Genomic DNA, 13677 nt, shown 5'->3' with positions numbered 1-13677 from the left:
TGTACCATATAACTGAGGTGTCCAAAATCAGGTCACTTTTTTAAATAGTTACTATTTTTTATTTGTACCAAAGAGAAGTTCCCCACATAATCTATCAGCCAAATTCTAATCTCAGTTACACCAGTGTAAATCAAGCATAATTTTATTGAAGTAGCTGGAATTACTTTGTTTACGTGGTGATATAAACGAAGAACAGAATTTGGCTGTACATGTCAGCTTAATTCAACTTGTAATATACAGTAATTTTTCAGGTGCCAATTTCAGGAGATGTGATACAAAGTATTTGAAGTTTAGTTTGATTTGTTTGAGTGACAGTGACAAGGTGACAGTAACTGACTAGCTTTTGTATTAAACAGGAATGCTTACATTTTTATGTACTTCTTGACAGAAAGACAAATAAAAGGTGTTTATGGGTCTTCCTTGGCATGCCACCAAAAGTGATATGTGTGGAGGGGAAGGGTTTTTTTCAGGCATCACAGAGAAAGGGGGACTTTTGTGAAGATACTAGGTTATGAAAACTCTAAACAACGTAGAACAGATAAAAATGAGAGAAGTAATAATGCTACAAATTAGCTTCCCTAAGGTGCTGAGTCCTGATATTGGTCCTCGTTAAGTGCTGTAACGTGCAGCAAAAAGAATGAATTATTTATATAACACTTAACTTATTCTATGAATTTCTTAAAGACTCCAGGAGAAGAATATGATTATCTTTCTATTGCTGAGATGAGCAGAATGTATCTGATAGCCAGTTGAATATGTGTGTTGCCGTTAAGAAATGCAAAGCCTAAATGTAACAGATATAAAAATGTTAATTACTTTTAAAGAACAAATAATCTTGCTGATTTTAGGTAAATAGATGCTTATATTCTAAAAAAAAAACGTATTTCTTAACATTCTCACATATAGTTTTTGCTTTTCTCCTTGAGTTACAGACAATGTGGAATTCTGGAGCTGTAAAATTTTATGTAGAGATTTCCTGCCCTGTAGAATAAAGGTCATTGAACAACACAGAGTTCTTGCTTAAAAGACACTCTCTTGCTCCAGACAATGTGGAATCTTAAGGCTCCATGACTATATTAGTCACTTTTATTTTACATACTACAGGAAGCGTCTGATTGCATATGAGTTATTGTCAGTAAAACCAGTGGCATTTACTACTACTGAGAGACCAATTCTAAAGCAGCAGGCATAACCTTTCTAGTTAATGTAATAAAGATTCGATCACTAAGAACCAAACCATTACCAACCATTCTCTGAAGCTTTCCCACCCAATATTTTAAGGTCTCGCTGCATGACTTTAATGTTCTTTTTTATGGTATATTAGTTAACAATACCAATGGCTGGAAATTAAAGCCAGACAAATTCAAATTAGAAATCAGGTACTTTTTTTTTAAAAAAAAAAAAGGGAGGAGGATTAACCAATGGGATAAACTACGAAGGGAAGTGATGGATTCCCCATCCCCCAAAATCTTTAGATCCAGACTGGATGCCTTTTTGGAAGAGATGCTTTAGTCAAACAGAAGCTATTGGGCTCAATAGGGGTAACTGTATGAAATTTTATGGCTTGTGTTATACAGGTCACGCTAGATGATCTAATGGTCCCTCTGGCCTTAAAAAAAAAAATCTATAAAACTATTAATAAATTGTCATTTATTACAACAGAAATACTTAATTTTTTTTGGCTAAGTATCTGTTTTGGTTAATGCTCACTGAATGCCATTTACTTTTGTTTCACAAACTTTAGTGCACAAATGAACTACATACTGCTTAGACAGCTTTACAGAAAACATGAAACCAGAATCCAATCTTTTTCATTTTTGTTTCTTCATATATAAATAGGACCCACATTCAGATCTCATGACATTACAAACAAAAAGCCACATCCCTTTAGCCTCACAAACATATAAAATTAAATTCTACCAGTATAAGGTCTCACACTACTTTAAAATTCCATCTGATCCAAAGGGAAACCCCTGATCTGTGCTGGTGTGAGACCAGAATCAGGTCCGTAGTCATCTTCTTTGGCTGTATGGACTAACAAAGATAACTGGCAGAGTTAATTAGCAAATTTTGATCTCAGCTACACTGGCATAAATCCCATGACGCCTAAGGGTTCCCAAATCTGCACAAATATTTTGTTAAATCAGTAAGACAGAGATAAGATGAGAAAGAGACTAATTAAAAGGGATCAAAATTCATGTCCATACCTCCTACAATCTTCAGTGAAATAGTCCCTGTTGTAATACTGTTTCCTGAAAGGAAAGAATGTACCTTAAAGATAGCTGGCAAAGGAAAATGACCAGAGGAAATTGCCAGACTGATGACAGAGGAAATTGACCACATTTGGGGGTATTATTATTTGAAGTGGGAGCTGGGGGAAAGCCCACACATGCCAAAGAACAATCAGGTTGGACAAAGACATCTTTCTGCTTGGGTCGTTGAGAATAGCAAAGTTTCAATCTCTGTATCCAGTAAAAGGTAGGGCAGAAAATACAGTTGAACTGGAGGGACAGACGGATATCACACAGACCTTAATTCTGGAACAGGAATAGGGTATCACAATATGGAATTCAATTAAAAAAATGCCAAAAATAAAAAGTACAATTAAACTAGGATACAGCAAACTTTTTTTTCCAGGAGCTATAGACTTTTTGCACAAGGCCCAGTCTAACTCTTTTTTCACTCAGGCAAAACACTCAGTGAAATTAATGTGAGTTATGCTTTTGCAAAAAAAAAAAGCACAAATCACAAACCAAACTGTTGTTTAATTAGATCAGTAATAATAAGTTTGTATAATTCTTTCAAGATAAAAAGTGCTACATATTATTACATTACAGATGTTGGAAATTCTGAACACAGACACAGAGTTGCAAAGGGAAGCACACAGAAGTACACGCATACTGTTAAACATGTCTAATTATGTATATAAGTAACTGATGAGTAGTTACAAATGAAGTGCTTCTGTGCACACATGACCATTTATATGCCTAACTGGTCATGGAGCAGAGGGAGGCGCACACATATTATGTACATGCAAGCCAGATATTTGTGTTCTAAACTTTGGCCATGCAACTGTATAAATTTGGTTGTACATGCCTACCTTTAAAATTTGGATGTGTGTGCGCTTGCACGCACGTGCATATACTATACATGTATTAAAAAGATATAAATGTACAGGAACAAATTCAGTAAACACAGCTGCTGAGTGGATGCTAAGTCCATGGAAGTCTGTGGACCAAATTCAGCAGTAATGTAGTCAGTGTTATAAATCACGTATCAGGAATAAATTGGTCATAAAACAGTTATAGTGGGGGTAGTGGCAAAGAAGCATAAACTTACACTGACTTAGCATTTAGTGACTGTGTAAAACATGCACAAAGGAGGCAGAAGGAGTATGCAGCAAGATAAACAACTGACAGGAGAATATAAACTAGAGCAACATACTCCCTGCTCCAAACACATACAGAGTCCGATCCTCAGCTGGTGTAAACAAGCATAGCTCCATTGACTTCAAGGGAACTACATCAATCAGTTTACACTTATGCCTACACACTATCCCTAACATTTCTAGGCAAAGTTGAGACCTGGAGTGAACAGATGCAATTTTCATCGACTTTGGTCTCACGGTATAATGTGGTTTCTCACAATCATGAAGTGCCATAGCAGTGAATTTACACTCATTTTAAAACTCTCTTATAATTTGCAGGTCTGATTCCAATTTCATTTACTCTGATGAAAATCAGGAGTAACCACACAAAACTAAATGCAGTTACACTTTTGTAAAAACAGTGAAAGTAAAATCAAAATCAGAGCCTACCTGTAATTTACACTGCAAATTAAGTTACTGCTAAATTTGGTACATAAAATGTAATTGTGAATAATGGCTAAATTAAAAGGTGCATGCAACTGATAGTTACACCTATGGCTATGGCATGAAAAATAAGACACACTAAAGCGACCCCAGCAGCACTGTGCTATCTCACACAGCTAAAGAAAATATATTTCTATAATAATCTAGACAAGGTGCTTGTTGCTGATGGATGATGCAAAGTTAATTATGAATATAAATCAGTACTGTATCCCCCACCAATTAAAATAACCAGTTTTTTAGTTATTCCAATCTGAATAGTTCAGGTAGAAGTTAGAATTATCTTAACAATACGGTTGATTACTTGCAAAAAAAAAAAAAAAAAAAAAAAAAAAAAAAAGATGAAGGCCTTAATAAATATGAACACAGTGGGCTGTGGACCTCACACATTTCTTGTTAAAATAATGTGGATACTTGATTATTTTTATTATGTTATGTTCTATAGCCATACCATAATTGTGTTACTTTAAACTAGCGGTATAAATATAGACATATATCAGTTATAAACTATAGCAGAACCATAAAAGCCCAAATGGATGGCAACTTCAATTATAAGTATATCCTTAATAAATTTACTTGATTTTTTCCCTATTAGAGTGTATATACACATGAATGAATATTTTAACAACAGTATTTTGAATTCACCAGCAGTCAGTTTATTATAAATACAGCTTTAAAGAAAGCATTGTTTTTGTATAAACACAGGATAATATTTTCTTTGAAAATCAAGATTACATGCTGTCCAAACATCATTTTCTCAGTATGAACTTAATCATTGACTTCAGTTGGAGCTTTGCCATAGAGTTAGGCCCCAGTTCATCAAGGCACTTAAATATATGCTTAAGACTATTCTTATTCAGCACTTATGTATGTGTTTAGCTTTAACCACATACATACATCCCATTGAAATCAGTGAAATTTAATTATGCATTTAAAGTTAGGCATATACTTAAGTGCTTTGCTGATTAGAGACAGCTTGCTGAATTGGGGCCTTAACCAAAACAGGACTGCATAGTCGTACTGACTTCAGGGGGACTCTCTTTCTCTGGGCTTCAGAATCAGGTCCTCACCCAGTAATCTCAATTAGTCCAGTAAATGGCAGGTTCTAATTTGCATGTCACTTCAAACATGTTATGTTGAAAGTAATAAACATTTATTACATCACTGGGGAGTAGGGAAGAACAAGTTTATAAATCCAGGGCCTGATCCTGCAATCACTTACTACCAGGTGTAGTGCTTACTGCCATTAGTAGTCCTATTGGTATTTTTGCTACTTAAAGGTCTCAGCTCCAATTTTTTCAAGCCTTTAATTTAAAGACAAGGCTGTTGAATGTTTAAAAAAAATCTTTCTTTAAAATATTTCCCCGCCCTTAGGGAGCTTGAGGTAAGTAGGTGTAACAAAAACAAATAGCTTTAAATAGTCTGATAAAAAAAAAAAAAAAAAAAGAGTCACATTCTCTCATTCTGATTTCACTTTCTCCATATATCTGAGGTCGTAAACTGATTAGTTTTCCAGTCATCCATGGAGTTTCCCCATCAAAGTTAGGAAGTCCAAGACCTTGCAAAAAAGAAGTAACAAATATTTTTATTTTTTTGTAAACAAAGGATAGGGAAAAAAGACAATCCCATTTTTCTTTCCTTTGCAGTTCATCTGTAAAATTATTTTGTGACCATGTAAGACATACTGCTGCTTACTGCTATAATCTGTGTAAAAGTATAAATCAGTCATCTGATCTTTATTCATATACGTTGAAGTCAGTTGCATTATTTGTGTAATAAATGATTGCAGAATGGGCCTAATAAATTGTTTCCATAACAGCAAAAAGGTGGGGGAGGGGGAACATGTCATATTTAATATTTATATTATATAATAAATGACAAACATATATTTGGAAAATGTGTTATGCCCCCGATGTAAAGTGCATGTGTCCCTAAGTTGTTTTAGTAACCATAATAAGTAATAAAATCTTCCTTTAAGCAGGGGTTTTCATCCCAAAAAAATTAAAAACAAGTATGTAGGATTTGCTTCACCTACCTTTTAAATGCAATCACCTCTGTGGTGAAATGTAACAAGTTTAACAGAGTTCGGGAATGAACACGAAGAATATCAAATGTAGCAAACTGGAGGCGAATTGTCATGGGCAGAATGTGGATAACCAAACTAGACAGCTGCTGCTTATAAAAATTTGCAATGTTGTTGACCCAATAAATGAAATGAGCTTCTGTTGTGTGGATGCTGACATGGTGTTTTCTACAAAGATCACAGTATAGTTACATGCTGAACTACCCCTCAACTTACTACAGACATCCAGTTATGGGTCTGACATTATGCAGTGGGAAATGCAGCTACTGTGTATTCATTTAAACAAAACTAACCGGGAAGAAAAAGCTCTGCACCTTTTGAAGAATCTGGAAATTTCTCTCCTAAGCCTATGAGATTCTCTTAGAACGGTCAGAATGGATTCCCAAAAATTACTATAGAAGAGTGAAGGCTCACCCAAGAAGAATTCTTAGGTAATACTTGGATGCAAAACTACCTTGCTATTTACTTGCAGATTTTGATCCAAGTGTGACTTTTGGATGAGATGTAAAAAGTGCCTTTTGGCAACTTTAAGATCCATGAAACACATTGCATGGCAGGCCTGATGTCTTTGTCACGTTCAAATACGTGTATTCCAATTCCGGACTAAATAAAATCTCCCCATTAATTCAAGTGAATAAGATAGTCTTCATTTACTGCCCTGAACTGCTTTAGCATTATTGTATGCTGTTAAAATATCAACTCAGTCAACGCAGGCTGCACTCCAGTGACATACAAAGTGATCACTACATACAATGTAATTTTTAAATACGATTGCAAAATGCTTTGAATCTTTTGAAATTAAAATTTGTTTTACAAACATAACACTATTATTAACATTATTATTACTATACATCATATCACAAAGGATCTAAAACAACAAAATAGTCAAAAAAATAATAAAGTACAAAATAATGGGAATTTGCAAGCACTTTAACATCACGCTGACCTCCGATTCCTCAAGTTTCAGTTCAAATGTGACCTAATGTTATGTTGTGCATTGTTTAATCTAGTCTTCTAACATGCATTACAGCACATGTATAATAAGAATATTCAGCCAACATTAATTTGCCTTGCAGATTGGAGAGTATGAAAATAAGGTACTTACTAACTGAACATATATTAATAGTTTCAGTAGAAGATATTAAGGGAAGGAAAGATTAAAACTATGAAAAACAAGGTATGTAAATCTAAATATGAGACATAAGATTTGCAGTTGTTTGCATTGACTGCAAAACATGTTAGTTTCTGATGGGAGTGGGTTTTCTCCTTGTTAAAAGGAAAATCCTTAGTATTCACGTTTAGAAAAGACAAGTAAATCTTTCTCTGGTTTATCATCTCCAGTAACAGAAATCATTTCACTCTTCAAGCACATTTACATTGAAAGCATTACTTGAACTTTCCATGACTTCCAAAGATCAGTAACAGTCAATAAAAAAGTAAGTTATACTTCTGATCACTTGATTCATAGCACAGTTGTGTGCAAATTCTTGTACAAGTGTGCTTGGTTCTAAATAGTGGGGTAAAGGGATCCAGGAATATTTCAAAAGCTCAACATCGAAGACAGCTTACTTCACCTGCATTCAATCTTGATAATGTAATAATGAGTCCTTTAAAAGGATAATTTTAATTCCCCTATCTACAGCAATAAAGACTGTGTACAGCTAATCTTGTTTGCCCTTTCAATTAAACTTGTTCAGGACATTCTATTTAGTCAGCACCCTGAATGGGTCATTAAAATTCTTGTTCTGTAAGAGTTGTGTGCAGTGCACTGTTGTTTTTAAATTCCATTAAATCCAAATGGTCTTTATCGCCCTGTGACCACTGTGACTTCAGCCAGCCAGTTTAATTACCTTACAAAATTGTCAGCAGAAGCAGCAAAGACAAACAGGAAGGGCTGTGACGTTATCAAATTGAAATCTTCCTCTGTGCTGTTTAATCTGGACCAGTCAATAACAATGCTTCTCACCTCCTTCCTTTCTTCCTGGGGCTCTTAACCTTACTCTTCCTCCAAAGATTGCTGCTGCTGCTGTTGTGTTTCAGACAGATTTTGAATACCTCGCTCTGAGGACTTTAATACACATTGAAAGCTCCTTGCCCTTGGCAAGTAAAATTTTCACTAGCTCCCAATAAGCAAAGAAATACAGCAGTCCTGAATCTTTAAGGGCTGCTGAACCCGACAGCTCTTTTCCAGATTTCACCGTTTCCCTGATCTGAAGGCGGATATCCCCTCTCTTCTCCCTCCCCCTCGCCCCCCACATGTGCACACGCATAGATTAAGTACGTGTAGAAAGATGGGTAAATAGACTAGATCCTTCCACTTAAACTCAGTCTGACTTTACCTTCCCAGTTTGGGGATTGCAATGGCAATGTACAGTCATGTCGGTGGAAAAGGAACCAAATGGAAAGAAACTCCACACTTGAGATGCCTAACACAGAGTACAAAGTAATAAAACACTATTGCCCAAGAGGTATAAATGTATGTCTGGGGAGCCTGCAAACTATATGATCTCAGTGTCCAGAAAGCCAGCTTTCCCTGTATGCTACGTAGAGTCTTTGCTAGTTTTAATGATGGTCTGGCAAAATGGTCAGTAATACATAACTGGCCATCCGTGATGGCATTAGGAGTGCATTCCAGCTGCTGGCCATGTAGTGTCTTACTTATTCAGGCACATGGTAAAAGTTTCTATGAAAAGACTCATTTGGCTCAGTGGGAATGAACACAACAGAGCAACAACAGCGATGAAGCCCAAATGCCAAATCTTCATTGAAGAAGCCCCTGCTGTGCAGTCATTCCTGTCACTGGGAGCCATTAGAAAAGAGACCAAAAATAAGGTGAGTTTTCTTTTTTATTTTTAAGACAATAAAACCACTTTCAGTTGTTTTCTGAACATATTTTCTCCAATTTGATGAAGGGCAAACAGGCATATGTAATACTTGAAGGGGCTGATAAGGGAACGGATCAATATTTCCTACGCTTTCTTTGAGATGGTCTCAGTTTAGTTGCTTTTCAGAGTTCAACCTGAAGTTCTTGCAGTTCTGACAGTTCCACCGCATTCCCCTAGAGAGTTGGAGCTTCCTTTGCTATTGCACCCTCAGGGGAAAGAATCTGTGCAAGTAAGTTTAGAAGAGTAACTAACTCACAATATTCAGCTACATCCCCCCATAGGCTTGAAATCTTTTTTTATTGGAGACATCCACAACATCTGAGCAACAAAAGGTCACTTTCTATAGGGAGTTGTAGTCCTGATTCTCAGCCTTCCTTTCTTTTGTGTATGTTGAAGTGGCATTTTGTGATTTCATTTCCTTGTAGGATTGTTTTTACAGTGACATTGAAAATAAAGAGAAGAGAGGGAGTGACATACGGTCAAGGGACCACTCACAGTTCAGAGCTTTGTGTCTTCAATATACATTCACGGACAACACTTGTAATTAGAGGAAACGTAAATTAATCCCTAGTGACCAAATTCTGTTCTCCTGATTCCAGCCAGTTGTCACGCTGATGATGTCCATGCACTACCAGGACAAAGAGAAAACGGGATCTGTCTGGCCTCAGATTCCTGCTGTTAAATATAGCAAGGGCCTAGCATGAATTAGAAATCCTGAAAGGTGCAATTTAAATAAGATGAGGCATTTTAAAATGCTCAAAACATCTAAAATAGGTTACTTGAAGTAGCCAAATGTTTTTAAATGCTCTATTGTCCCATACCACACTGGAGAGTGATGAATTGTCACTGTTGTTATAAACTGTATGTAGTTGTCATGATTAACCTCTTAGTACTAACAGTACTTACTGGGCGCTGCTTTTACACCAGGATTCCTGCTACCTCCCAGTGCCTTTGTCCAGTTTTGTTTTGTTAGAACCAGAGGACTCCAGTTCTTAAACACTGCTTGCTTCTGATCAGCTTGTGGTGCTCTGAAGAGGAGACTGGGGAGGTGATTATGCACTAGGAAAATATCGTGGACATTTAAAAAAAAAAAATCCAAGAGTCAGTAGTAGGTGCATCTAAACTCAGCATTAGCCAAAGTTGCTTTTCCTGAAATGCTTTGGTCTGGAGCTCTCACTAACACAGTAACCCCACCTTTGCGTGTCATTAGGCTGCTGTGGGCAAACAAAAATATAGTGATGGAAAGACCATCATGAGTGGCGGTGAAGGTGGACTGATTTATGGAGTGGCTTAATGATGTCTACAGAGATGTATTTGTTTCAGGTTATAGGGCCTGCTTTTCTTATAAGTCAACAGTAAATTTAAAAACCACGGACCGACTTACCTATGCATTTCTGCTTTTGTATAACTCCAAGAGCAAAAGTATGGATTTCTGCCAGAGTTTGACTTAACACAGCGGAGACAACAGTGATGCAAATGATAAGACACCATCCTGACCTTTCTTTTTATTCTAAATTTAGACCCTCGTGTTATAATCACAATACTATTTTCAGTGCCTTGCCTTAATTCTCTTTCAAATTCATGACTATCATGGGTGCATGCCTCGTGCCTATTGTTTTCTGGGCTTGTGTATAGGAAAGTATTCAGGAACTGCAACGAGAGATTTGGCTGTATGCCATTTATAAGGGATCGCTTTATTGCGGTGCCAAAATATTAGCTGGTCCTGCTCCAGCAACAGGAGTCAGAAATCCACGCAGGCATTTTTCCTGCAACTGGACTGGATGGGTGAAGGGTAGGTTGACTTAAGGCTACTAGAGAGTTAGTTATCAGCCATTCCTGGGTTCGATCCAAAGCGCGTGGATAAAAGTAAGTCTGCCTATGACAAATAACCCGTGCATTCGGCTTTCCTGTGCTGTTGCTGAAAAGTAGCTTGAAGAGAGAGAGAGAGGCTGTAGGACACGCCGGCTAGTCCCAACAGTGGCACAGCCGTGGGAAGGACAACGTGGGAAGGACAACCCCTATCGTGGGTTCATTTGCACAGGAAGAATGAGGGGGCTGGAGCTTTGGCAAGCTACGAGATCTCCCCTGTTGCCATAGCGCTGCTAGCGAGGAAGGAAACGCGGGGGCTGGCAGGCTGCCTTTTAAAGGGAATCTTCTGCGCTCCCGCCTAGACCCATGGAAAACTCCGATGGGCAACAAGAGACAACCCATCAGTTCAGTAGCAAGGGCATTTCGGAGTGGCATGTAGCACGGTGGGAACGGGGGCCGGGGAGAGGGGGGCGCGATAGGATTACCACTTACAATAATTCAAGATTTTCATTACACAGTTGTTATTTCCAGCTTCCCCCAGCCAAATGATCTGACCCTCCTGGGAACGCACAGCCCTTCTCTTACACATTGGGCATAAGGGCAGTTTTACTCCTGGACGAAATTAAAAGCTAAACTCGATCACAACGACAGACCTGCAACAGGCCACGCTGACAAGCAAAAAGAAGCCCTTTCCCTCACTCCCAGGACTCCACATGAGAAAAAAAATAACTTTGCCGCCCCGCCCCCAACCCGCAGAGACCGAGAGAAAAGGTGACTTTTTGAGCACAGAAAGGCACCAAATGCTTCCAAAGTGACTTTCTAGTTTGTTGCAGCAAACCAATGTGAACACCAGCCACCGGAGTCTAACCCCAAAACCGAGATGTATGTCCGGGAGACAGATTGGGAAAGGAAGTTAGTCTAGAAAAAACACACTATATGCTGCCAAGAGGCAGCCCTTTGGAAAAGGCACCCTATAAAACCCCGCTGTGACCTTAAGATTGTTATTTTTCTAACATAAAAACACAGGTTGATCAATGATATTCTAATAAGTGTTCCAGCCTCACAATTCAACAAGGATGCGGCTACTGACGAGGACAGCTTCAATTACCCCTCAAATCAGCGTTTGCGATGGTGGGGATGGAAGGGTGCTTGTTTTCATAGCTACCTCTGCAAGAAATTCAAACGCACAGATACCAACGCTCAGCAACAATTGTGAACCTGTTTCGGGTACAGACGGATAACTGGGCAGCGCCAGGCGACATTCAGCCCTTGCATGATTGCACTGCAATGCCAACGGAGCCGATTCAATGCAAAATAAACCCCGCGATGATATATGGACCTGTTTAGCCGTGTCCAAAGAAACAAGCATTCCTGAAGATGGTTGCTAAGAGCAACGTGCCTTAAGCACCACCTTTAGACCAGATGAAGGCAAAAGAAAGTACACTAGGAATTCAGCACACGAGATCAATAGCAACCAGTCGCCTTCTTAATCATTACCAGCCTTCCATTCAACACGAAAATGATTTTTTTTTAAAAAAACTGCAAGACATTCTACCCTTCCCAAGCAAACGAGAGCTATTTATGGCTCCTGCAGTTGCTACAGTGTAAAAATGAAGCTACAGAAAAGAAAAAGCAGTATTTTCTTTTGCATACATAACAAGCTGGCACACAGGATGGGCTTGTTTGGCACGGCAACTTTTCCAACGTGTGTACAATCTGAGAGAGTAAGTCACACACAAACACTAAGCTAGTACCACTTAGGCTGGCGATTGCTGAATGGTTCAGTGCTCTTCGCAATTCTCACCACCTTAACTCTTACTTAGCAGAACTTTTCATGCCCAGGTCTGCCCCAATGGCAAGAAACAACATGAGCTTCGAGCTGTTGTTGAACATTCCTCTTGCTTCTGCTCCCCTGAAGCAACCCTATATGTGGGAGGCTTTCTATCAGAAATGTCACTCCCGGTTTCTAATACTAGTTTCCACGAGACGCTGAGTATTTCTTTGATCTGGGACACCGCTACGCTTGCTTTCACTGATCTGCCTGTGACATCTCCCAGTCTCTTTGTCTTACAGGGGAAATAATGACCAAGTCATTTTCCCTGATGAGAGGAGCTTTTCTGAAATGTGTCATAGCCCTGCATCAATGCCTCTTTGGTATCCCACTAATTGTTGATAAAGAATCTGTTCTACTACAGCGGAACCCCCACTAAAGTAAACTAAAAGAACAACAGAACTGAAGGTCTCTTCCAGTGTCACATTAATACTGAATCTGCCCTGACGCTCCAACTCAGAGAGGGCCATGGAAAAGCTGGAGGTCGAAACTCACCAACTAGTTGTCAGATTGTTAACTAATCAACAGCTATTTTAGCCGCGTTTCCTACTGCTATGGAAACAAAAAAGGCACAGCACGAGGAAACCACACAAGCTCTGATCACCCCGCAGAGCTTCCGGGAAGCACGTTTGACAGTCATTTTTTTTCCCTATGATTATTTATTACTATAATCGGCGACACAAAAACCAAACATTAATTTAGCCATGCGGACACAAAATAAAGAGGGTCTTCGGTAACTGACTCCAAAAGCATCCCCCGGAGCCTCGTATCTCTCCCTGCTCCCCACCTATTGACATAATCATGCATATAACTATTCAGCTTGAAATACACAATGTAAAGTGCAGGGGAAATCTTACCAAATCTTAACACATGTGTAGTTCCTTGCGAATATCCAATCCACAAAAAGCAAAGAAGGAGTCTAATGGTGCATCTGAAGACTGGATTAGTTAGAATCGGGGAAATAATCTTCATGGTGTTTCTATGCACACACGCGCTGCCTTACTTCCCCCTTCTAAGCGTCAGGTTCCCCGGTAGGGTAAGAATGAGGATACGTAGACTGTTAGCCCTCAGACACGATCACGGCATGGTCACAGAGAGAGGAGAGAGTCTACGCTTCCCAAACCCATTAGCAATCCCTGCATGTTCTTCATTCACTGCGCCAAGGAGCAACCTTCAACTGCAAGGAATGGTGGGACATCCA

The 13677-nt window shown here is 38.7% G+C and overlaps 1 protein-coding gene across 1 annotated transcript in view; it reads right to left on the bottom strand.

Moving 5' to 3' along the window:
* Window positions 1–13448, bottom strand: part of GRIK2 (glutamate ionotropic receptor kainate type subunit 2) — a 601587-nt gene extending 588139 nt beyond the window's left edge. The window contains exon 1 of the mRNA XM_077811691.1: window positions 13334–13448. Within this exon, the coding sequence (XP_077667817.1) occupies window positions 13334–13448 (115 nt within the window). The remainder of the gene's footprint in view (window positions 1–13333) is intronic.
* Between the last annotated feature and the right edge of the window lie 229 nt (window positions 13449–13677).

The sequence above is a fragment of the Eretmochelys imbricata genome, chromosome 3, assembly GCF_965152235.1.
Source record: "Eretmochelys imbricata isolate rEreImb1 chromosome 3, rEreImb1.hap1, whole genome shotgun sequence".
Taxonomy (NCBI): domain Eukaryota; kingdom Metazoa; phylum Chordata; order Testudines; family Cheloniidae; genus Eretmochelys; species Eretmochelys imbricata.
This window is presented reverse-complemented; position numbering and strand designations above follow the sequence as displayed.